The sequence below is a fragment of the Larus michahellis genome, chromosome 3 (genome assembly GCF_964199755.1).
Source record: "Larus michahellis chromosome 3, bLarMic1.1, whole genome shotgun sequence".
NCBI classification, from domain to species: domain Eukaryota; kingdom Metazoa; phylum Chordata; class Aves; order Charadriiformes; family Laridae; genus Larus; species Larus michahellis.
In genome coordinates, this window is record NC_133898.1 from 130,375,224 (window position 1) to 130,401,041 (window position 25,818).

Here is a 25,818-nt window from a genome sequence, read left to right on the forward strand (position 1 = left end):
CTTCCCCCTTGTCCTCTTGCTACACTCCCTCATAAAGAGTCCCTCCCCATCTCTCCTGTAGGCCCCCTTCAGGTACTCAAGGCCATTATTAGGTCTCCCTGGAACCTTCTGTTCTCCAGGCTGAACAACCCCAACTCTCTCAGCCTGTCTTCACAGGAGAGGGGCTCCAGCCCTTGGATCACCTTCGTGGCCTCCTCTGGACCCGTTCCAACAGTTGGATGCAGTTGGGATGGAGATGCAGCTGGAATGGGATGGGATGTTGCCTGTTTTCTCTTTGCAGCAAGACCAAGTGTTGGACCATATTTACTTGACGATGTGGGAGGGGAATTTTTTTGCATATTCCAAAGCCTAGGCAAAAGAAGATTTTTTTAAATAGCTCCTTCTATAAAATGCTGTTTATTTTATAGTGTGAGTTGTAAGTGGGGTATGTGTAGCTGTCCTCTGGCCATGATCTTCCTGGCGTGTGGCGGAGCAGGGACTCGGCACGGGGGGCGGCAGTTTAAGTGAAACGCGCTCTGGGCAAAATCTTCTCCTGTTTTGGCACAAGAAGTCGGTGAGAAATCAGATGTATTTTTGTCATGTCGGAGTACGCTGACTATTTTTACTCTAATCATTTTGCTGGATGTGCCGTTTTAAGAGGTAGCACGGGCAGTCTTTCCTATTTGTGTTTTGAAGGCAGCGAGGTGCGTCTACAGCATCTAAGCTTTGCTCTGCTTTGAGGAACGGTGAACTTGTCCGGGGATTTCACAAGGCTTTGCGCTCTGCCAAATCTGAAATTTCTTCAGGATTTAGCCCATCCTTCTTCAACTCGGTTAAGGCAGCCTTTTAACCTGAACACCCACTAGTTAGTTATTCAGATGTTAAAGGCTTTGGGTTGGCTTGGTTCATGGGAGTGGTGCCTTCTGCCTGTGCGTGTTGGATGAGGCTCTGCTCCGTAAGGAACGTGTTCAGTGATGCTCCAGCAAGAACGTTCGCCGCCGCCTCCTCCTCCTCCTCCTCCTCGTAGTGTCCAAGAGAGCCACAGTCTAGCACTTGAATGCGGTGCCCAAGTCATGATGGAGAGTTTTCCAAAAAGCATTCAGTAGTATAATCCCAGTGCCAAGAAGAAATCCAGAGAATAGGAATTAAAAATGATCGTGAGCCTGAACTGGAGCTCTGTCCCTGGCTTAAAGAGATGGGCAGAACCAAAGGAGGCTTCGTATTGGAAAGGTTACCCAGGCCGGTGGGTAAGAGAGTGTTTTCCACCATCAGCTTAAATGAAAACGTCATTTTGAGTGACTGCTGGAAAAATGGGCATTCCTGAAATTACCATATGGTTGGGATTTTTTTCTTTTCTTTTTTTCTTTCATTTTTTCCCCTTTTTTCCCCTTATTTTTTTATTTCTTTCCCTTTTTTCCCCTTATTTTTTTGTTTCCCCCCTTTCCCTTCCTTTTCCCCCTTTTCCCCCTCTTCTCCTCCTTTTCCTTACCCCCCTTTCCCCCTTTTTCCCTGTTTTCCCCCTCCTTCCCCTCTGCCTTTTTCCCTCTTCAACCCCTTCCCCCCCCACTTTCCTCCCCTTTTCCCTCTCTTTCCCCTCTTTTTCTTCTTCCCCTTCGCATGCCTTTCCCCCCTTCTTTTCCTTTCCTTTTCCTGCTTTTTTTCCCCTTTTCCAGGACGCCGTGCAGTGACAGACACTGATGTGCTCCACTGCAGATTTAAAACACTTCCCCACTCCCGGGCCGGCGTCTGACGAGCAGAGCTGGACCCGCCACCCCGACAGATGCCCGTGTGTTTCCTCCCCTCCCCTTCGCTTGCCCTTTGCCTGCCATCTCCCCACCGCTGCGCCGCGTCCCTGCGCTCGTGGCTGGGCCAACCAGCACCCCGCCTCTTCCAGTGCCGGTTATTAGATCAGCAGATGCTCGGGGACGGGGGGTACTTGTCAGGGAATGCCACGTTAGCGGTCCCAAGGTGTAATTACGCTTTGCAGATTTCTCTTGCTTTAGCCGCGTCGACGACACGCATGGATTAACGAGAGAGGGAGGGAGGTGAGGGGTTTGTAGAGCTCTTCAGCTACCATCGAGGAGTTCAAGTTCATCTAATAATTGCGTCTTATAGTAGTTGCATAGAAAGGTTTTACACGGAAAGAGGGGAGATTGAGATGAGATTATTAGGAAGAAATTCTTTGGTGTGAGGGGGGTGAGCCCCTGGCCCAGGTTGCCCAGAGAAGCTGTGGCTGCCCCATCCCTGGAGGGGTTCAAGGCCAGGTTGGCCGGGGCTTGGAGCAAGCTGGGCTGGTGGGAGGTGTCCCTGCCCAGGGCAGAGGGTGGCACTGGCTGGGCTTTAAGGTCCCTTCTAACCCAAACCATTCTATGATTCTTCACCCTTTCCTCCAAATAGGTTTGATGTGGGCTGTTCCTCCTTCACCGGTATCACTAGTTCTAATTTTTCCTACTAATTTGTCTAAATTAATCTAAATAATTAATCTAAATTTATGCATCTGCTGGTAGTTAATGTAAAAACTGCCACGTGAATGGTGGACTTTATCATCTCCATAAATAAGGCGATTGCTCTGGATAGGCTGGCTTTGGAAAAAGGAACAAAACCTGACTTGCATTGTTGGGGTTTTAATATATGATATAAAACTAAAAAAACCCCAGCCTAACAGATAGCAATGGGAACCTTGCAAAGTCTATATTTAGAGAAAAAATAGGATTTTAGAAAAAGACTTTGTTGTTTGAAACCTCAAGCCCCTCTGAGAACTGGCTAACGAACCAGTGAGGGGTTTAATTTCTGCATGAAAAAGAACGAATGCTCAAAATGTATTTTAAAGTATTTTGACAGACACTAAGGTAACCACCAGGGAAGTTAATAATTATCTTTTACTTCTATAATTTTTAATTTAATATGTAGCAGGACCCCTGGTAAGTCGGAGGTGGGAATGCCTTTCTGGTTCCTCTTAAGTATATTTAGAGGCTTAACAGAACTCAAAAATATCAGTTACTAATTGAGACAAGACCCAGGTTAAGTTAAAATTAGCTGTCTCCTCTGCCCACTGTCTTTCTCCCCAACAAAGGGCTTAGGAGCGCACTGGAATTGAGCGTCTGTTTTCTTCCAGCTCCAGCCATCCATCCATGTTCACGTGTGAGGTCTGAATCTGAAGCCGCCTTACGTCGTGGTGTCAGGTTAGGTGCTGAAATCCACTGGTGACTTTCAAAATTAAAATCATCAGTAATTGTACTCGACAGTTTATGAGGAAACTTTTCGTTTCGTGGCATCAGCCCCTCTGGGCTCATTTCCCACCATCAAACTCCCCCAAACTGGCCTCAATAATAATTACCTCTCCCCCCCCCCAATAATAAAACCAAGACGGAATGTAAAAATTTGCCACCCAAGTCAGGACCAAAAGATGATTTTTTGCCCAAAACACTGACGCCATGTGTTGAATTCGCATCCTTCAGATGTGCCACATGTTTTGGTTGGCCAACTCCAAATGTGTGGTTGTCAACAGTGGGCAAGACCGTGGTCCTTCCAAGGCCTTGGCCACCGTTCTGTGGCCAAATATTAATATTAAGCCTGATGAAGCCTGATGAACCCAACGTGCTCTATCCAATACTCCAGTATGTTACGATTGCAGAGAGGAATATAGCCAGAGTCGTCGTAGATGATTTATATCTTTAAAAGCAACAAGTCCTACAACAACTATGTAAGAATGGAAACCAAAGCCACCATGCTATAGAAAAAACTCCATTTTCCCCTTTGTTCCCCCAAATCTGAAGCAAACCTGCCAACCCCCCATTTTTTCCCCTTTATTCCCCCAAATCCCAAGCAGACCCCAGAACTAAAGTGCTTGTGGTTAGAAAAGAATAGAATATTTTCAATTGGATCGTCTTGCCACGACCATCCAAACTGGCAACAGCCGCTCCATGCAGAGGATGCTCAGTGAACCTGGGTCAAGTTAAGCGAGACCTCCTCTGTGCTCCCAAAAAGAAAATAATTCTATGTCAGAAGGCTTTAAAAAGGTAATGGAAACCGTAGTGGAAAAGATGAGACGTGGCGGGGTGGAGAACAAAGTAAAATAGAAAGTAAAATAAAGGAAATGGGTTGAAATGAAGGCTCTAACTTGAGGAAGCAGGTAAAGGAAATGGGTCATTGAAAAAAAGATAAATTGAGGGGATTGGAGGGGTAGAGGATGGGTGAGAAAATGTGGATAAAAGGTGTGTGGGGTACACCAAAAATAGAGACTTGTAAAGGTGGGTGGAGGGGGGTGGGAGCCTGCTGTGACGGGGAGCGCGGCTGTCCCCAGCTCCTCTGTAAAGGCTCGGCTGGGGACGCCCAGCCATGCTCCCTCTGGGGTTTCTGCCCCAAAATGAGAGGGGTGGCCTCCAGGCCTTCGTTTCTTTTTTCCCCTCCGTTTTCCCCCCTTTTTTTCTAATTATTTTTAAATACGTGGTGTATGTTTATGGGGCCCCTCTGTGCACACATTATATATATTGTATATAACACTTTATAATTGTGTATAGCAATGAATCATATACCTGGGTTTATAGATCGATATATTATTGATACATGAGTATATATTTATATGAGTTACATACATGAGTTTATAGATTCATATATTATTGATACATGAGTTTATATATTTATATATAACGAGTTCCATGCAGAAGGTTATATATTGATATGTAATTGTATACCAGGATATACACATGTGTACATATGTTTATATACAATGCGACTTCATTTACATTGAGGAAAGAAGGTGCCACCTTCCCGGTATGGTCACCTGGTGTGGTTTTGAACTTCTTATGAAAAATTAACTTCCTTATTAATTGTAAATCCCTCGCTCCAATGGGTGGTACTGTATCAGGCATTTACTCTATCATGCCACAGCATCAGTAGTTACCTGGCGTTTAGGGATATTGATTACAGTGGAAAAATGTTTAATTTGTTACATAATTATCCCCTGTAATTTTAGGTTTTGCCTGAATAAACTATTTAATTAGGACACGAGCTTCTAATATTTCAGGATGTACTGAACAGCGATATAATTGATTATACGCCTTGCCGGTGGAGCGGTCCTGAAGTTATTATGTAAGGACACATAACTGTGTTTAATCAAACATTGGCTAAAACCAGCTGCCGGGTGCCCAGGGTTTTTTTGGCACAAAGTAAGTAGCAATTTAACAATTACCGAGCGCCGCTGAAAATAGCCCTGTAGTAGGGTGGACTTTCTGCCGCGCATGTCAGTGCGGGCAAGGCATGTCGTGATGGGGTCTTGATTACGGAAGAGGGTTGCTTAACGAATCCATGTATCCAAGTGATGCAACGGGCTGTGTTCGGTCGGGGTTCTGCAAATTCTCCAGGCTATTTTTAGTGCCATCATGGGCCGGGGAGGGAAGGAGGTTGAGTGGCACTGGGGGAAGGGTGAGGACCTTTGAGCAGATGAAGGTTCCCCAGCAGCGTAACGGCGGCGTGGAGCACCCAACCGACCTGCAACGAGTCCTGCAACCCCTCCTTCTTCTTCTCACCCGCACCGTGCCAGCGAGCCCGGTGAAGCCCCATGCTCACGCAGGTTGTCCTCTACTCATGCGACACCAATGTGCTCTTCTTACTTGCTTGAAAGTTTCCAAAAAGCTGAGTTTACATTTTGCTGTTGGTTGGTGTTTTCTTTTTTTTTTTTTTTTTTTTTGCTTATGGAGTGCATTTCTGGCAACTTCCTCATGCCGGAGAAAATTCAGAATTGCATATAGGAGAAACTTTGCTGTCACCCAGACACTCCCCACCTCCTCTTCCTCCAGGCTGTGATGACCTTAGGGAACATTCCTCACCTTGGAGGTGAGCAGAGGTAAAACTGAACCTCACCTAAGAGTTGGCTGATGCTCGTTTGTGCTGTCCCTGGATTAATTGCTGCAGAAATAAATGAGCTGTAGGGTGTTTTGTATTAGCTTCCTCCACCCCCCTCTCTTCGTAGGTGGAGAGAAATGTCTCCTACAATGTCCTCCTACGACAGCAGCAAGAAAGGCACCCGGCCTGGGGTTAGCCACGGGCTTGCAGCTTGGCCGACACCAACCCTTGGATTTTCCTAAGCTGACGTTACCTGTATGTTTTTACATTTTTAGGGTCTGAAAGTGGGCTTTGTCAGCAATTCAGCGGTGCTGGAAACCTGCTGGTCAGATGTCCCACCCCAGGGGGAAGCCTGATGGGCAGAGGGCTGGTGGTGCCAGGAGCTGCAAAGTCGTGGGCTGCCGTGCTGGTTGGTGCACTACAACTGCAAAACTATATGTTTTCATAACTATTTAGCAGTATCTTCTTTAAAATCGTGGCAGGATGTGCTGCATGGGGAAAGTCTCACTTCTGTGGTCACGGTCGTGACAGATTCAGTAACCAAGAACAGGCTCCGGTGTGTTTTTCAGTGTCAGACTCGTGGCTGAGGCTCAGCTCGCTCAAGCGTAACAGCTCCAAAGCTACGATGGTAATTCGGAAAATATCCAAAGGCCACAAAATTTGCATCTAAGCTTACAGACTCTTACATGAGGATGTAAGTATACACAGGTATGTTTGCTTGATCTTGTACCTTCCGTCTTAGAAGGAGCGTTGCTGCATGTTTAATTCCCTGGAAATGAATGCCATTCCTGAAGAATTAAGCCTCTCGTCCTCCCTCACCCACGTGTCCCCTCTGAGTCAAGCGTGACCGACTCTTTTCACCGCCTGCCTCTCCTGCGCACCCTCCAGCAGCAAATGGAGATCCTGACCCGATGCAAGACTCTGCCCCAGCTGTTCTCTTTGGGACTTGGTGTGGGCTCAGGACTCTGCCCATGGCAGCCTGTGTGGAGCAGAGGGTCACACCGTACGTTCTGTAAGGTTAGCAGTCCGCGTCTTCGCAGCTGTGTGAAATACCCAGCAGTAAAGTACCCAGAATGTGCTGTCATTCCAACTTGGCATTAATCAGGAAGATGGGAGTCACATCACTGGGGGCGATGCGACATCTACAGTTGGGCTAGTGGTCATGGTGCCTGTTGTTGGTGGGGAGAATAGAGCATTTCAGTTGGAAGGGTCCTACAATGTTCATCTAGTCTAAATGTGAGTACAGGTGAGCTGTTTAAGGTTGCAAGAATCATAGAATCAGAGAAAGGTTTGGATGGGAAAGGACCTTTGAAGGCCATCTAGTCCAACCCCCTGCCATGGGGCATCTTCCACTAGAGCAGGTTGCTCAAAGCCCCCGTCCAACCTGGCCTTGAACCCCTCCAGGGATGGGGCAGCCACCACCTCTCTGGGCAACCTGGGATGGGGTCTCACCAACCTCACACCAAAGAATTTCTTCCTTATATCTAGTCTAAATCTCCCCTCTTTCAGTTTAAAGCCATCACCCCATGTCCTGTTGCAGCAGGCCCTGTCATTATCTTTATTCTAGGCCCCCTTTAGGGACTGGCAGGGGCTGGAAGGTCTCCGCGGAGCCTTCTCTTCTCCAGGCTGAACCCCCCCAGCTCTCTCAGCCTGTCCTCCCAGCAGAGGGGCTCCAGCCCTCCCAGCATCTCCGGGGCCTCCTCTGGCCCCGCTCCAACAGCTCCGTGTCTCTCCTGTGCCGAGGCCCCAGCGCTGGAGGCAGCACTGCAGGGGGGTCTCCCCCGAGCGCAGCAGAGGGGCAGAATCCCCCCCTCGCCCTGCTGCCCACGCTGCTGGGGATGCAGCCCAGGCTGCGGGGGGGTTCTGGGCTGCCAGCGCACGGTGCCGGCTCCTGTGGAGCTTCTCACCCACCAACACCCCCAAGTCCTTCTCCTCAGGGCTGCTCTCCATCCATCCATTCTCCGCCCAGCCTGGATTTGTGCTGGGGATTGCCCCGACCCAGGTGAGATCCAGGATAGAGGAGGGATCCATGACAGGGGGGTATCAAGGGTGGATGAGGATCCAGGAGAGCTGGAGATCCTGGACAGATGCGAATCCAGGACAGGCAGGGATCAAGGATTGATGTGGGTCCAGGAAGGATAGGGATCCCAGACAGACAGGATCCAGGATGGAGGGTGATCGAGGACGGAGGTGTATCCAGGACAGAGAGGGATCCAGGAGAGATGTGGGCACAGGGTGGGTGGGGAGCCAGGAGAGACAGGGATCCAGCCCAGCTGGAGTTCGGGGATGGATGGGGATCCAGGATGGGGGATGATCCAGCGTGGCCGGGATCCAGGGTGGAGGGGACGGCCAGCGCTGGGGACAGAGGAGCTGGAGGAGAGGTGGGTGCCTGGGGACAGCACGGGGGAATCAGGAGGGGGCCCTTCTCAGTGGCAGGGCTGTGCTCCCCAAAGGGGTCTGGTGGGTGCTGGGTGTGGGGGTGCAGGACCCCTGCTGGGGGACCAGGACGCTTTCTGTGTTTCCCATCCTCAGGGATGCTGAGCCTGGGGGTGCAGGAGCCCCTTTTGGGGTACCAGGAGCCCTCCTGGGTTCCAGGTCTCAGGGGAGCTGGGTGTGGGGGTGCAGGACCCCTCCTGGTGTTGCCCATCTCAGGGGTGCTGAGCCTGGGGGTGCAGGAGCCCCTCTTGGGAGACCAGGAGCCCTCCTGGGTTCCAGGTCTCAGGTTTCAAGTCCTCTTCAGGGCTACTCTGCATCCATCCATGTGCCATATGCCGAGGAGCTGCCGAGGAGATCCCTCAATGGAGGGGGCGTGAGCCCCAGGTAGAGCGCGTGCAGGGAGCCCTCGACGGTTATGCAGTGCTTGGTTCTTCTGGTGGTTGGCACCTCGCTGGAGCCCTACGCCTGCCGAGCCTCTGCTGCAGGGAACGTATGATGTGCCCAGTATGTTGCCAGCAGAAACTCAGGATAAGCGTGGATGAGACTGTCTGAGAAGCACAGCTGGTTACCTTTCGGGTGGTAGATGGGCTTCGCAGTGGAGTTCCAATGTCAGTGACTGACTCTGATTTTTTTTTTTTTGGAAGAAGAAATTTGGATGTCAAATTTCTACTCCCAATGTAATGGCACTTTGATTACCAAGCTTGGAATCCACCTGACCCACCTTTTCGTCCGTCTAATTTATATCTAGGCTGTCGTCAAGGTGCACAGGTAAGGAAGGAGGAGGCTTCAGTTCTTGGTCTGAGTGACTTTTCTTGCAGACAAAAATAGAATTATTTTGCTTCTAAACTGAAGCATTGATTTGGAAGGGCTCTGCTGAAAAAATGAGGTAGAATCAGGGTCTAAGATTTTTTTTTTTTCCACAAAATGCGTTGATTGCAGAGGCTGGATGACAGTTTTGCTGTAGTCACTGTGAATTTGGGGTACCCCTTTACCACCTTTCAATGCTGCCCGTGCAGTTCTCTTGCTCCTGGGTTTGAGACCCTGGAAGAGAACCTAGAGATGTTGGGATCCAGTTTAATCTCTGTAAACTCACACCTGACTCCTGCTCAGGCTGTCCGTTGCCCTGGGGTTTGCTGGGGCATCTGATGGAGTAAAATTAATTAGTAAAATCGATTACGGACGGACCTACAGAAGGACTCCACGGAAATCCCTGAAAAAGTTTTGCTTGCGCGTTTCTGCTGGAGCAGAAGATGCGTTCTAAATAATGGCATAATTCTTCTAATTATAGGGTAAAAAGTCAAAGGTCGAGAGGTAAAACCTCCATTTCTTGGTATTATTCATTAGCTTTTAAGTCTTCCTTCCTCTCTCAGCTCGGTCTCTTCCTCTCGGTGTTGCAGTCAGATAGCATCTGTCGATAACCAGCCGTGGGTTTCGCTGCGCCTCCGCTCTGCCCTGCTCATCCCGCTGACTCGCGGATCCCTTCGCTCTCGGTAAGCGCGGTCCAGGGGCGCTTTATCATCCCCCGGCACCCTGACACCCGACAGACAAATTTAACAGCCTGCTAATTGCATGCTGAAAAGGCGGCGCTGCTTCTTATCCAGGTCTGGCTCAGCAAAACGAACGCTGTATGGGGATTTAGCAGCCCCCGATTTGGAGAGCACGGGTTTTCGCTCGTGCAAAGCTTGCCGCTCTCTCTGCTGCTTCATCCCTGCGCTGGGGAAGAAGTCGGGGAGGGAAGGAGTTGGGATGGGAATGTCTCCCCTCGCCTCCCGCCCCCCCAGCACTCTTGGCACAGCTCTAATACGGTCTTTGAGAAATATTGAGAAGATCTGAAGAATTCGATGGGAACAGAGGTGTGGTTTTTTTTTTTTTTTCTTAAAGGGGTACTGTTTGGGCAAAAATAGCTTGTTTGAAGTAGTGGATTTTGCTTGTAACCATTTTCCATGTGCAGCATCGGCTGTGCTGGCCAGTGACTACAAGTCATTGTGCTGTTTGCCGAGTACAGGGTCGCGGTAAAACACTATTTATTTTTCCTTCTTTCTTTAAATGAGAGAAGTGACCCGACTTTGGATCCGACTGCATGACTGTGCTCGGCGTTTGGCTTGTGCGCCGAGACCTGCAGCAAGGTGATGCTGGAGAAGCACCTTGGTGGCTGCTGAGCCCAAGCAGCACCCTGGGCCTCCTGCCTGCTGCTGAGTTGTCCAAGGTGCACGGCGACATCATGACATGTCATCATGACATCATTATCCAGCTCTGCAAGCCCCCCAGCAGCGATGTGCACACAGATGGGGACACTTTGGCTCACTGGGGGCTTCTGGTGGCTGATGCGTCTTGCCCAGGGCGACGCACCGGCGCTGGGGAGCTGAGCGCACGGGTCTGCTCCACGCCTCGAAGCTTTCTCCTCATTTCCTCGAAATATGGGGAAAGAAATGATGTCTTCTCACCAGCACCGTGCTGGCACAAGCCGCCGTGTTGAAATAATGATGTTGGGGGGGGTGGAAATAGTCTCCCGAGTTTGTAAATCTTGTTCAGGGAGTGACGGCGTTTGTAGAAAAAGAACTCTTCTGCTGGCATGGCTTGCATCTTGATCGCAACCCGGACTGGTCCAGCCATGCTGGGAGGAGCCCCTTAACAGCTATGATCGCTTTCGATATGAATTTTTGTAGGTACGGGCTTGAATCTGGAATGAAAATAGGAAGCTGCTTCTCTTGTTTGCAGGAAGCGGGATGGGGGGGTGCTGGGTTTGGCAGTCAGACGGAATACTTGCTTTTCTGGATATTAAATGCAAATATATCTCGTGCCAGCTCACGCAGGAGTCTTTGAGTCTCCCGGGTCTTGGTGTGCTTCTTTAGAAGTTAGTCTGGGCTGGAAACCTTATTGGGGCAGTACGTAAGGGCTAAAATCTAGCAACATAGACCTGTTTGCAGGATCCAGTTTTGGCTAAAAGCGACCTGAGTGTTACTATCTTGTAGTACGAATGTACGTACATATATAAAGTGCTGTGATGTGGCTGGAAACAAACCCTGGTTGAGCTAATTTGAAGCAGTTGTGAGCTTACTCCGGTTCCTTTGGTAGGATTTCTCCCTGTCCTGGGCATGGGAGGAATTGTGTTGATCTGGAAAGCAAAGCTGTGCTGTTTGTGAGTGCCGTAGAAATTCCTATACGCTCATAACGTTTGGTTAAGACGTAAAGTTTTTATAGCACAGTGACTCCTTGGGAGCCATTAAAAATACTTTGGGAAAAGACTTCATCCTTTTTTTTTTTTATAGGACAGTAAGCACTTTGAAACAGAAAAGCTCTTAAAAATACTTTTAAATTTGAGCGTGGCTTTGCTTCCCAGCTCACTTTTGGTTTCAGTTTCAGAGCCACCCGAGAAACATGATATTTTTGGACTTTAGCATTACAGCAGTCGTTAGAAAATGGGTTTCGTTTGCTTCGTGGGGTTGGTCGCGCTGCATTCCCGCTCCTGTCGGGTTACTGAAGTTTCTGGAGATGCGCTAAATGCAGTTTGCCTGTAGCCAGTGTAACTACGCCGAGGAAGCAGATCCGTGCCACTCAGGGAGAACGCAGATGGCAGCGGTCAGCGGGGAGCTGGAGTTCATCCAGGTCCAGCACCGTGCAGCACTGCCAGGAACGTGCGAGAAACCAGCAGTGGGAATGATGGAATAGCTTCTCTCCAGAGAAAATGTCTTTCTGATCCCTGGGAATTAGTAGCCGATACATTCCTGAAGCAGAAGGGTTTGCTCCTCTTCCAAGTCGTTGAGATGAAGTAGGTGCAGGTTCGCTCTGTCCTCGTGATGCTGGAACATGGCGATTCCCAGGGGGTACTTGGCCATCGATGACTTTGTCCCGGGTGCTCTTTAGCTCCAGCTTTGGCCCATCAGACCAGACCCAGGATCTCAGCTGGACCCCAGAACTGCTGGGCTGTGCTTTGGGAAGTGCCTGCCGGTGGCTCCACTGCTCTGCGTTTCCATGTATTTTGCGGTGGCATTTCAGGGTGGCGTCTGATTCTTTGGGTGAACCAAAAAACCCAGTGAAAGGCACAGTCCCTTGTCACCGCAGTAAGTACATTTTCCTTGTCATCATCGCTCCAAGCGGTTTTCACTCATGGTTGCTCGTTCCCAGCCTTTGCTGAGAAATTTGAGCCTTGTGCGACTCCCAGTATATTTTCATTTTCGCTCTTTCGGCTACTGCGATTTTAACGATCTCCTCTGCAACGCGAAACCCAGTTTGGGGGAAGTGGCTGTCAAGTCGCGATTGTTTTGGCTGTGCGATTACAAAGGGCGTTTTTAGGGGGAGTTGTTTATGATCTGGGAAGCACATGTTGGCAGAAGAACGCTGTCAAGGTCATGGGGCTGAGAACAGCTCTGCTCCCATGAAACCATCCTGATGGCTGGTCCTTTCCTGGGTAGGTCTGAAAATGCAGCCTGGACCTTTGTTCTCCAAGCTCTGGAGACTCCCTGGAGCAGGGGATGCGTTGCAGCCACACATGCTGGCCATGGGGACCACCTTGCCCACGCCCCTCGTTCAATGTGCCGTTTCTTTGCCAGCAGACTTGGCCCCTGAGGGATCTTACTCAACCTGGGGAAAATGTTGCAGGACCTGCTCTGCAAGTGAATGCGGTTGAGCAGAGGCAATATCAAATTCTGGAGAGTTTAGGAGAGATTAAGTTTAATGCCCAGAGCATTGCACGGCCTCCCTGAGAGGTGCTTTTCCAAGAGCTTCTCCCCATCATCATAGAATCACAGAATGTGTGGGGCTGGAAGGGACCCCTAAAGGCCATCTAGTCCAACCCCCCTGCAGTGAGCAGGGACATCTTCAACTAGATCAGGTTGCTCAGAGCCTCATCAAGCCTGGCCTTGGACGTCTCTAGCGATGGGGCCTCCACCCCCTCTCTGGGCAACCTGGGCCAGGGTCTCACCTCCCTCATTGTGAAGAACTTCTTCCTAATGTCTAATCTAAACCTGCCCTGCTCTAGTTTAAAGCCGTCGTCCCTCGTCCTATCGCTACATGCCCTTGCAAACAGCCCCTCCCCAGCTTTCTTGTAGGCCCCCTTCAGGGAGTGGAAGGCCACTATTAGGTCTCCGCGGAGCCTTCTCTTCTCCAGGCTGAACCCCCCCAGCTCTCTCAGCCTGTCCTCCCAGCAGAGGGGCTCCAGCCCTCTGATCATCTTCGTGGCCTCCTTCTGGACTCGCTCCAACAGGTCCATGTCCTTCTTGTGCTGAGGGTTCCAGAGCTGGACGCACATCACCAGAAAGACTTTTGTGGTGTTGCATGTGGTGGGAGATTTCAGGGCAAAGGTTTTCTCCCACTTCTCACCCAGATGTATTGTTCCAACTTGTGTGGTTTGAATGTGATTCGCCACGTCTGTGGGCAGCGTGAGGCAAGTGAAAGGTGTGAGGACCCGTTTCTGGCAGCACTGATGTGCAAGAAGAGGGGGAGATACCTCCTCCATGTGGTTTATCATTCCTCTGCTTCAGCAACTCCTAAAGCATTGTCCCCTCTCTACCAGGGGTTTATGTGTACCAAAATTGGTCTAATTGTGCAGTTTTGTGAACAAAAGATACTTTTCCTCCCTAAATTCCCCAGGATTTTTATTGGGGATGCTGAGCCATGGTGTCGGTGATGCCGGACTCCTTGCTTTACCCCAAGCCCCCGGCGTGCCACTCTCACCAGCGTGCTGCCTTTCTCTCTTGCTCTCTTTCATTCAGAAGAGATGCTCGTTTCTTCCCACACATGCTCGCAGGCTTTTTTTTGGTGAGTCTCTTGTTTGGAACGAGCTGTGGTTTCCCCAGAAGTCATATGTGGTCACATCACCTGCCTTTATGTTCTGTTACATCAGCTAGAGCTCCGCCATGTGTAGTCTGAAAGTCAGTGACCCGTTTACACCCATGTGTTTCCTGAGATCGGGACCCGCTGCACCCTCGGTGACGTGAGGAACCCGGGACAGGGCTAAAAAACAAGAGCTGGCCTGACTTCTTCTTGGAAGCAGGGTCTGCGCTATGTTCTTCCCCAGCATGAGCAAGATGTCCTACTTCTTAGCGGTTGTGTGGGTTGTAAAATCATAATTGTCGTTGTGGATTGGGCTTTAAGTTTTTAATTTTGGTTTATCAACATGATCATAGAATGGTTTGGGTTGGAAGGGACATTAAAGATCATCTCGTCCAACCTTCTGCCCTGGGCAGGGACACTTCCCACTAGACCAGGTTGCTCAGAGCCCCAGAGATGGACTTCTCCTGTGGTCATCTCCAACCCACCTCCCTCTTGAGCCTGAAAAGCAGGAGAAATGCTTCTCCAGTGAACCAGAGAGTCTTGAAGACTTCCGATGATGGGGCGTCTACCACCTCTCTGGGCAAACTGGGCCAGTATCTCACCACCCTTAGGATGTGGAGGTGCTGCAGAAACACTGCCTGGTCGAAGACTGGAGGTTGGCATGGCTGCTTAGATGAAAACTAAGTGGTAAGCAGGAAAGAAGAGTTGGTTGCTTTGGTCTCCTCAGCTGCCTGGTCACCAGAAGGGTCCATAGACCTGATGTGAAGTGGGTGGGGGAGAAGCGAAGTCCTTGCTTGTGGAGATCAGCTTTCCTACAGGGTTTGGGCTGTCACGGCTTGGTTCTCCTTAGGGCTTTCAGCAAGATCATGAAATCTCTGGCCACAGCCCCTGCTTATGAAATGGAGATGCTCATTTTTTTTCCTTTCACTTAGTCTAATCTATTCAGGGTTTGACATCTGGGGCAGGGACAATCTAATTCTGCGTATTTGTGCGGTGCCAATCATAATAATGCTCTGCTCTCAGGTCCTCTGGGTCCTGTTGTAATACACGGCTCGAGCGGATTTGGAGCAGAGGTCTCGCTGATCCGATATCCCTTCTCCGATGGCAATGGCTTAAAGAAGATGCAAAAAAGTCCCTGGAGTAGGAAGCTGCAGTTTGTCCTGCCCTGCGAAAGTCTTTCTGCTAATCTCTGGTGGCTGAGGCACGCGTTGATGCTCTGAAGAGCAAAGATGAAGATGCCAGCTTTTCTGGTCAGAGAGGCTTCATCACGGACTTCAGTGGGAAGACTCTGCGAGAAAACCAAGTGGAGGTTGGTGGTGAGGGATTACACTGAACCCAAAACTTCTCCTGGCCATAGAGGGGTAGCTGCTGGACCACAGATAGCAGCTCCCTGTAGGGAACAAGTGGCCTTTCATCTTCTCACCGCTGCATGTCGGGAAGAGGAGGAGGCGGTCTGTGCTTTTCCCACATAACGTGCAGCTTTTTTAATCGTAGCAATTTAAAAATGAAATTTTTTTTTGTTCGTTTGCTTGGTAACAATTAATATAAATAGGGCAGTGGCGAGCTGTGTTGGTGCTGGGTGTTGGGAGGTCATTGCAGTGTCCCCTCTCCTGAGCCACCGGCCAGATCTCGCCTCCGAGAGGGCAGAGATTCGGGATCCCGCTGCGGTTTGGAAGTCGGTGGGAGCCTGTTTCAGAGCAAAGGCTTTGCTGAGCAGCAGGATTTCTGTAGAAAAGAAGAGGTCCCCGGTTCCTGCTGTGTCCGTCGTTCAGCGAGAGCCGCTTGTCCCCGCTGCTTTTTTTTGTCTGCCCTCCTTTTGTGCTTCGCCTGGTGGAGACTCAGCCCTCGGTGTGATGCAGAAAATGGTCAGGGCATTTTTTTTTTGTGTGTGTGTATGTGCGTGTGCACAGATGAAAAGATTAAGCCTGTGTGTGTTTGAATCTTTAGAACATAATGAGACTGGGATCCCTAAGGTTAAGGATTGCAAAATTTCCGATGAGTTTTGTCCCTTTTTCGCACGTGCCGCCTTCAGCAATCTCAGGGTACGCTCTTCTGTAATGCAGCTATTTTATCAAATTGCTTTGCTAGTAGTATATAATTTTGCTCTAACTGCTGCTGATGGCAGCCTGGGGATGATGATGGGCGCACGTATCTTCCTTTTAAAATAATTTGTAACAGAGCGGGCTGGGTTTTTCGCATCCTGATGGTGGTGGATGGCTGGAGGCTGGCCCTGGTTTCCCTGTGCCTTGGGAGGTGGGTGCTCGCTCTGGGTTGCACCGCTGGAGGAGAGCTGTCTGCACAGCGCTTGGCTCCAGGACTATCTGTGAGATCTGTGGTGGGAACAGAGACCACCATGTTCCTTGGTGGAGACCAACTGGGATCTGGCCTGTATCCCCCTGTTGAAGACACTCTGTGTGCAGCAGGTTTCTGAGGGTGTTCGTGGTCAGACTGGGATCATTTTTCTCGTGTGGTTCTGGACGCACCGTAGAAATGCCTTGCGTTTGCAGCTGGGGATGTGGAGAATAAGATCAGCATTAAGAAGTTATTTTCTTTCCCCTCTTTGGTTCATTAGAGAAGCATTTCTCCTGCTTTTCAGGCTCAAGAGGGAGGAGGGTTGGAGGTGACCACAGAAGCCCATCTCTGGGGCTCTGAGCAGCCTGGTCTAGTGGGAGGTGTCCCTGCCCATGGCAGGGCGTTGGAACTAGATCATCTTTAAGGTCCCTTCCAGCCTGAACCATTCCATGTTTCTATGATAACCCCTGGTTGGCAATTCCTGGCGCTGAGCCTTAACCCCAAACCCGCCTTTTCCCCAAGTTTTCCTGATAACAGGTTCTGTTGAACAAAAAGAAAGTGGCGTTGCATTAAAACAGTGTTGTCATCAGCGGAGCTTTAATTCGAAAACATAATGAGCCTTTTTGATGCTCATTCCCATTTGGGAATAGGTCGGATGCTCTGGATGATCCCGGCTCAGCAGACCCGGTTTTGTTGACGGGCGCTGCAGGTACCGGGGCCGCTGTGTGCACTGCAGACGCAGCTGGCTCGCAATTAAGGTTGGTTACCTAAGCCATTACAATTAGGTAAGAATAACAAAGGCAAGACATTTTTAAAAGGAGGGCTGAACCCGGGGTGTCTCTTGATTGTTTTCTCTTGTCACGTAATTGAACCCTGAGGACCTCTCTGCTCCGTGGGAGGTCAGCTGCATTCATAACCGGTTTATAATTATGCCTGTTGTGGAACCTCTTACGAGGCATTAAAACTACAGTGAGGGGAGCAAGGAGGTATCGATCCCTCCCCTGGCAAGGGAGGGGTCTGCACATAGTGCTTTGCTCCCAACCGTGTCGTTTGTGAAGCTCTTGGGGGCCAGAAAGTGCCCCCAGGTATGAAGAATAACGTCCTTCTGGTCTTAGAAGAGCAAAGGTTGAAGAAGTGTTTTATCGATTCGGAATGGATCGGACGGCAGGACCACTGACCTCAGGACTGATGCTGTTAGTACACCAGTGTCCCCCTCAGGGGTGGTCTCTGCTCATACTGAGCTGCAGATTAATCGTCTGGTGTTTTAATAGGCTCCTGTCCTCTGGGGGTACGTCCCAAGGCGCCCTTACCTACATACCACCTCCGCTTCCGAGGCAGCCGTGAGCTAAACAAGCAGCTCATGCCTTTTCCCGAAGGTGGGCCACACACGGGCCATTTGGGGACTCCACGCTGCCGTGGTGGAATGGATAGAGACCTCCCCAAATGCCCCCACAGCAGCAAGACCAAGGCCAGGCTGGCCGGGGCTTGGAGCAACCTGGGCTGGTGGGAGGTGTCCCTGCCCAGGGCAGGGGGTGGAACAGGATGGTCTTTAAGGTCCCTTCCAACCCAAACCATTCTATGACTCTAAGACCACAGCAGCTGTCAAAATCCTCATGTTCTGAAGCCTTCCCAGTTACAAGGAAGGGGAGAGAGCCAGCAAGGTGTGGCTGTCGATCCCCAGGGGGATAAGGATGCTCCAGGTTCTGCCCAACTCTGGGTGGGATGCTGGGCGTTTGCGTTTGGGGACAAACAGTGGGAGCTGTGTCCTTACTGTGCATCTCGTACCCCGATGATATGTCCCCAACAAGGTGGGGAATTGTCATTGATATATATAAAAATATAAAATAATAATTTTTATATATATAAAAATGCATATATGCATTATGTAGCAAGTCTTGCTACTGGCTCAATAAATACCTCCATATATTTTCCAGAAGAAGAGATAAAAAGGTGTCCCCATTCCCCCTGAGCGCCCACCTCTGTCCCCTGCAGCGCACAACGAGCTCTTTTTCACAGAGCCAAGTGCATTGGAGCATCGTGTGTTGTTTTCAACAGCTTTCCCTGTACCATCCTCCCAGTTGACTCACCCCCACTTCAGCAAAATAAAAGGAGGAAGTTTTATGATGACTGTGGTTTTGCAGTCGTACCCTGATTTGTATAATTTTGGCTTTGTGCTTGGATTCCTTGGTTGCCGCTCCAAATTCACGCCGTCTACTGTGTACCTGAGTCCTTTGGCGTGGGCGTTTTAGGGATTTAGGAGGTAGAAGCCTGCTCTGATTTTTTTTTTCCCCCTAAGTTTGCACTTCTTACTGCTGAATATCAAGCTTGCACTGCTGCAGAGTTTATAACACATGCCATCCGTTGGGAAGAACATCTTTTGTTTTTGTCGCTTAGCAATTCCAGGCTGAGTTTCAATTTCAACAGCAGAATTTACCCTTCCCTTACCCAGAGCTCGCGGAGGTTTTGCATCATTAGACGTGTTTTCTAGCCAAGGAGGTCTTGCAGCTGGTAGGTACGTATGTGATGTGTCCGCGGTTGTCCTGTTGTATGTGGTGGAGGAGATGAAATGATGGTCAGATGTGTCCACACCTGGCTTGGAGATGGTTCTTGGGAGAGAAATGCAAACTCTTACCCTTGGATGTCCTGGCTGAAGCCCAGCCTGAAACCTGGAGGAGAATAAGCCTTCGCATCTGGAGCACTGGATCCGGTTCTGGGCTCCCTGGTTCCAGAAGGACAGGGAACTGCTGGAGAGGGGACAGCAAAGGGCTACCAGGATGCTGAGGGGACTGGAGCGTCTCTTTGATGAAGAAAGGCTGAGGGATTTGGGTCTTTTCAGTCTGGAAAAAAGACGGCTGAGGGGGGACCTTATCAACGCTTGTAAATACTGAAAGGGTGGGTGTCAGGAGGATGGGGCCAGGCTGTTCTCAGTGGTGCCCGGGGACAGGACAAGGGGCAACGGGCACAAACTTGACCATGGGAAGTTCCATCTCAACAAGAGGAGGAACTTCTTTGCTGTGAGGGTGGCAGAGCCCTGGCACAGGCTGCCCAGAGAGGTGGGGGAGTCTCCGTCTCTGGAGACATTCCAACCCCGCCTGGACGCGTTCCTGTGCCACCTGCTCTGGGTGACCCTGCTCTGGCCGGGGGTTGGACGGGATGATCTCCAGAGGGCCCTGCCAACACCTGCCAGTCTGGGATTCTGTGATGCTGTGATTCGTTTTAGGGTATCCCTTAGTGGGCAGGAGCTGGGTTCCAAAACCAGCTGCCTGGGGTCTCCGGGTGTTGGCTATGGATTTTTTACTTATCTCTCCAGAGCAGAACCTTAAAACGTCAAGGTGGATGTGCACAGAGGAGTTTGCAGCTGCAAACTTTTGGTGGTTAGAATAAAAACAGTGATTTTTAGCACTGGTAATCACGTTTAACATTCAGAAATGAGTGATTACTGGCCCAGCTGGTACTGCAAATAAGCTCCTGCCTGTTACCTAGTAACTTCCATTTCAAGTTTCTTTGTTGGCAGTGTCCTGTGATGTCGGATTACCACGCATCCAGGGATGAGGAGATATCGTCCACCTACTGCGCAGGAGAAGGTTCAGAAATTTTGGGGTGATATTTGGTGAACTGATTATGAACCCTAGACCTGGCCCGAACCATGTGTTCTGCAACTTGCCCGCCCCATCCCAAACCCCAAGGTTTGGCCGTGCCTTTGCGCGCTCTCCTGTCTTCCTTGAGTAGTTCGTGCTGGTCACCAGGGTGGCAGCTGGCTGAAGGTGTAGGTTTTGCTGTGGCTCCTAAGGGTGGTTGTCACCTTTTTCCTTCCAGTTGTAATGGTGACAGGGATGGTTGTGTGGTAACATCTGGGGTTGGCCACCAAACCAAAAATGGGAAGATCATAGAAGAACAGAATGGTTTGGGTAGAAAGGGAGCTTTGAAGATTATCTATTCCAGCCCCCCTGCTGTGGGCAGAGAAGCTGTGGCTGCCCCATCCCTGGAGGGGTTCAAGGCCAGGTTGGCCGGGGCTTGGAGCAACCTGGGCTGGTGGGAGGTGTCCCTGCCCAGGGCAGGGGGTGGCACTGGATGATCTTTAAGGTCCCTTCCAACCCAAACCATTCTGTGATTCTGTGATCTTTCACTAGACCAGGTTCATCAAGACCCCGTCCAACCTGGCCTTGAAACCCCTCCAGGGATGGGGCGGCCACCACTTCTCTGGGCAACCTGGGCCAGGGGCTCACCCCCCTCACACCAAAGAATTTCTTCCCAATAGCTCATCTCAATCTCCCCTCTTCCAGTGTAAAACCCTTCCCCCTCGTCCCACGGCTCCCCTCCCTGCTCCAGAGTCCCTCCCCAGCTTTCCTGGAGCCCCTTGAGGGACTGGCAGGGGCTGGAAGGTCTCCGCGGAGCCTTCTCTTCTCCAGGCTGAACCCCCCCAGCTCTCTCAGCCTGTCCTCCCAGCAGAGGGGCTCCAGCCCTCCCAGCATCTCCGGGGCCTCCTCTGGCCCCGCTCCAACAGCTCCATGTCTTTCTTGTTCTGTGATTTAATGTTTTGCTGTCAAAGCTTCAGCTGCCATGAATTTGCAACATCTACACGTGCATGTAGACACCTCTGTAAGCCTTGGTGCCGCTGATGCAGAGCAGGGACCGAGCAACCACGAAGCATCTCTGAGATGAGAAAAGTTGGGATGAGTTGTGTTTTGTCACCAATTTCTTCCTCAATAAGTCCAGCCTCCAGGCTGGGAGGGACTTTGGGCTTTTAAACCCCATGTTGGTGTGTTGGAGTTGGTAGCGCGGAGGCTGGGAAAAACATCTTGCTCACCACTGTAGCTGGCATGCCCGGAAGAATGTGACACGCTTAATTAAGTTCAGTTTTTATTTAAAGTTTGCTCTTTTGGACTGGAGTAAATAGAAACATTAAGTGCTGACAGTTGCTTAAACTAGACATTTACCATGAACTTCATTTTGTAGAAGCAGAAAGCATAACCTAGCGACATTTCCAGTTTCCTATGGGTTTTTTTAAAGTGGTGGAAGAAGCTGGGCTGGAAAGTGCTGAATTGGCTGGCTTCGGCAGACACGCAGGCTTGAACGCGCAGCTTGGTTTTGTTGCTTTCTTTAATAAAACAAAGCTATTTTGTTCTCACTTTCCCATTCAAACATTTACCTCGGATGCTCCTTGGATGCTGTTTGCTACCTGGAGAGGGTGGGGAACCTCTCTGGAGCTTGGCTGTCAAAGGATGTTAAGGCATCGATGTGGATTTAATCACCTTGGCAAAGCGCTGAGCATCGCGTGTCCATGCTGGATTTATTCTGCTCAGCTCCAGCTGTGGTGCACAGGCACATGCAGGTGGGCCAGAGAGATGCTGCTGCTGGAGAAAAGGAGCCCATCCCTTTTGTGCCCTTGTGGCCAAGAAGGCCAATGGTCTCGTGAGGGCATCAAGAAGAGTGTGGCCAGCAGGTGGAGGGAGGTCATCCTCCCCCTCTGCTCTGCCCTGGGGAGGCCACAGCTGGAGCACTGGGGCCAGTTCTGGGCTCCCCGGTTCCAGAAGGACAGGGAACTGCTGGGGAGGGGACAGCAAAGGGCTACCGAGATGATCAAGAGATGGAGCATCTCTGTGCTGAGGAAGGGCCGAGAGCCCTGGGGCTGTTGAGCTGGAGCAGAGCAGGCTGAGAGGGGATCTCATCAATGCTCAGCAATAGCTAAAGGGCGGGGGGCAAGAGGATGGGGCCAGGCTCTTCTCAGTGGTGCCCGGGGACAGGACAAGGGGCAACAGGCACAAAGTGGAACACGGGAAATTCCATCTCAACATGAGGAGGAACTTCTTTGCTGTGAGGGTGGCAGAGCCCTGGCACAGGCTGCCCAGAGAGGTGGTGGAGTCTCCATCTCTGGAGACATTCCAACCCCGCCTGGACGCGTTCCTGTGCCACCTGCTCTGGGTGACCCTGCTCTGGCCGGGGGTTGGACGGGATGATCTCCAGAGGTCCCTGCCAACCCCCACCATTCTGTGATTCTGTGATCCCTCTTTGGGGAGAAGCTGCAGGTTTCTGGAGGAGTTCTTGCCTGCTTGAGCATCGAGATCGATGTCATGATGGGATGTTTGTCCTTTTAAATAATTAGTAGATGATAAGATTGGAGTTGATAGAGGAAGATCTTGTAGCTGGTCAGTATAGGGCGGTTTGTGGGGTTTGTATGTAAAGCACGAGGCGCAGAGGAGTGGAGGTGGCTGGTGGTCCCATCTGATCTGCTCTTGTTGCCGTGTCAGCTCTCTCGGTCAATAGAGACTTTTGCAAGCTTTTCCAAGGAGGTTTATTTGTTATGTTATGTTTTATTTTATTTTAACAATTCTATTCCATTCCATTCCATTCCATTCCATTCCGCTTTAATTTTAGTTTATTTTACTTTATCTAGAAAGTTCTCGGTTTCCGGTGTTTTATTAACAAATACCTTGGGGGGAAAAAAAAAAAGATACTGAAGTAGATTAACCTGTATTTGGTGGTTCTTTTTGTTGGGAATGGCTGAAGGTCGGAGAGCTGGGGCTGGGGCTGGGGTTTGCCAGCCGTGGGGTGATGGATGAGCAGCGCGTGGGGTGGGGGGGGTTTGCCAGCCATGGGGTGATGGGGGTTTGCCAGCCGTGGGGTGATGGATGAGCCGCACGCGGGGCTGGGGCTGGGGCTGCCGGCGGGGAACCGTCTCCCCCCCCCGGCTCGCTTGTGTTCCGCAGCCTTCGTAATTAATCACGGTGCCCAGGAGAACGGGCCAGCAAATGAAACTGCTCTCTAACTTCTGCAAATTCGGTGTATTCCAAATTCTCCCTCTTCTTTTAACTCCGCGTTGGGAGAGCTGGGTTTTACTGGGTTTGTTTCCCTTTTTATGGTGACACCGCGTTCGCTTCCGCCCATCCCACTCTTCCAAATCTCCTTGGAGGCGAAGAGATGGAGCGAAAAAGACACCGAAGGCAGGACTGGGGTGTTAAGCCCAGGTTACCATCCATGTTCTCGCAGAAGGCAGATGCAGCCAGGACAAAGACATCTATTAATCATTCATTTAACACAGCAGCTGGAATCAGATTCGTTGCTGGAGCCCGGCCATTCCAGCAAGGGTAATTATTTTGCTGCTGAAGTTGTAAAAAATGGAACAGCTGAAGGGGTGGAATTTGTCGGTAAACTCTTGAAACTTCTCGTATTTCTCAATTATTTGATTTTTAATTTATATTATGCACTTCCCAATTCCCTCCAAGACTGCAAAGAGCAGAAAAACTGGAAGTATCCCCTGCAACAACCGCTGTGCTTTGAAACAGCACGCTCAGAAACTTGGTTTTTCAGCAGGTGATTGGGGTTTAGTCTTTAGCCTAGTTTATTCCTCGAGTGTAGAGGAAATAGGGTTTTCATTTGGGTGCTGGATTTTTGGAAGAATTACTCTCTAATTACAGCTTTCATCTGTTTTCCTTCTTTCCCCTTGTGCCACCTCGGTTTCAGCTGGACCACGTAAGGTCTCTGCGGTCAGTGGTCAAGACCGTGTTTATTATACTGGTGCTTGCGCCTCTAGTACCTGATTTTTTTAAATTATATTTTAATTTTTTGTACACCTCAATGTTACTGCTCCGCATCCCCTGACATTCTTTCCTGCGTTTTCTCGTCTTCTCTGCTTGGCCGTTCCAAGGCCGTGGTCCTGCAGGCTCTACCGTGCAGATAACAGCATCTTCCCTGGACAAAAAATCACCGAATCACAGAACGGTTTGGGTGGGAAGGGACTTTTAAAAGGTCATTTAGTTCCATCCCCCTGCCATGAGCTGGGAAAATGCTACTTGGACGTTATTCTTTAATTAAGTTATTCTGCAGCTGTATCTATATAGGCTTTTAGTTCTCCAGGACTTCATTCCATATCTACCTCCAGCTCTTTTTTTCTACTTTTTCCTCTTTTTAATTTTTTTAAATAATGTTTTAGACTATTTGTGCTTTTTTATCCCTTGATACAACACCGCTGCAGTGGCTCCAAGCATTTTCTCCTTTGCTGACGTCTTCTGGAGCATCATTTCTGTATCTCTCCATCCTACCAACACACATTATTTCAAGGTCTCTTGTTGGAGTTTCCTCCCTCCGTGGCTTTTGGAGCGCCTTCTCCTCCGGCTCTTTGATGTCTGTACCTCTGCTCTGCAAATCCCACGGTGGAAATGGTTTTGATGAAAAGAATCTGAGAACTGATGTTCCTCTGAGCGGGGCAGCAGAGGATGGACCTTCCTTGAGGTCCCTGGAATCAGGCGTTCAGATGACGCACTGGTGGCGAAATGGAAAATATTTGGATTTGGATCAAAAGAGGCATTTTACAGCCCAAACACCGTAAGGTTCCCAGGATTTTTGCTTATGCTGTTCGAAAAAAAATAACATGCGGACCTTGATGGTGCCTGTGATGTGACTCTTGGTATGAAGATACGGCGGGTCCCCATGTCCCTGCTTGGGAAGAGTGGGTGGGACCAAGCTCCCCCTGGCCGTGTCCCTTTGCTGCAAAGCAGAACGCGGACAATAATTTGGTGATTTTGGTTTTCTTTTCTCCTGAATTCCCCCTCCCGCCCCCCCCAGCTCCATACCTGGGCCAGGCTCATCCAAAATTTTAGCAGAATATCCTGTCCGTGGTCCACATTAGCACTGGGGAAAAGAGGGGGGGGGGGGCGATCGCTGCCAGGATGATGCGCAGCCCGATCCTGGTTTTATCCCGGATCTGAGTCCAAGCTGACATTCAGAGGAGCCCCTTTTCCAAGCTGGGAAAATAAAAAAGCTGTTGCTTTTAAGTGCAAAAATGCCCGTTTTGGATGGAGCAGCCGCAGGCTGGGTCACTGGGCTGGGACGTGGGAGGTGCGAGAGGGCTGGTGTGATCTGGGGAAAGGAATTTTTCTTGCACCTTACTTTTTCCTCATGTGAAATGATAATTTTTCTGTGGTGTAGTGGAGGGCTGTGAGGCGAAGTTTAATAACATTTGTGGCACGAATGATGGTGGGTTACAGGGATACGTGGATCAAAAACCTGCCGTGTGTCTGAATTAATAAAAAGAAAAAAAGCAGCAACATCGCTTTTGATTTCAAGAGGTTTATATTTTCATTTTCTAAAAAAAAAGAGGATCCCTAGGACGGGACCGGTTCCGTTCCCAATCACAGCAAGCTGCGAGCGTTGCTGCTCTCGCTCGCTCCGGCGCCGTCGGAGCCGCCTGGCAGGTGGTGGCATCGGTGGCTGCGGCGCGTGCCCTGGGTTTCGTTAGCGGCCAGAAGCACGGGGAATGGACCGGGAGGAGCTGGCGGTGAGTCCTTTCGCCCGCGATGGCAGCGGCACCGTGTGCCGGCGGGCGCCGAAGGGCTCGGGGAGCGCACACCGGGGGGAGCGAGCGGGAGCCGGCGAGTTGATGGCGGCATGGGCGTCATGGGGGGGTGCGCAGGCGGCGGAGCCGGGGAGCTCTCGGGTAAGGGACCAGGGCTCCGTCCCCCTGGGGTGGGGGGTGGGGTGGGGGGTGGGGTGGGGGGG

At 50.4% G+C, this 25,818-nt stretch overlaps 1 protein-coding gene across 8 annotated transcripts in view; it reads left to right on the forward strand.

Annotated features, from left to right (window-relative positions):
- NCOA1 (nuclear receptor coactivator 1) overlaps window positions 1-25,818 on the forward strand; it is a 185,750-nt gene that overhangs the window by 72,787 nt on the left and 87,145 nt on the right. For 4 of the 8 annotated variants that reach the window (XM_074582238.1, XM_074582239.1, XM_074582248.1 and 1 more), the window contains exon 1: window positions 23,894-25,597. The exons of 2 other annotated variants lie outside the window; for them this stretch is intronic. In XM_074582238.1, the coding sequence (XP_074438339.1) occupies window positions 25,577-25,597 (21 nt within the window). In that variant the 5' untranslated portion in view covers window positions 23,894-25,576. Of the gene's footprint in view, window positions 1-15,320; window positions 15,341-18,815; window positions 18,836-23,893; window positions 25,598-25,818 lie in introns of those variants that run through there. 2 more of the 8 variants (XM_074582242.1, XM_074582246.1) reach the window with 2 other exon arrangements.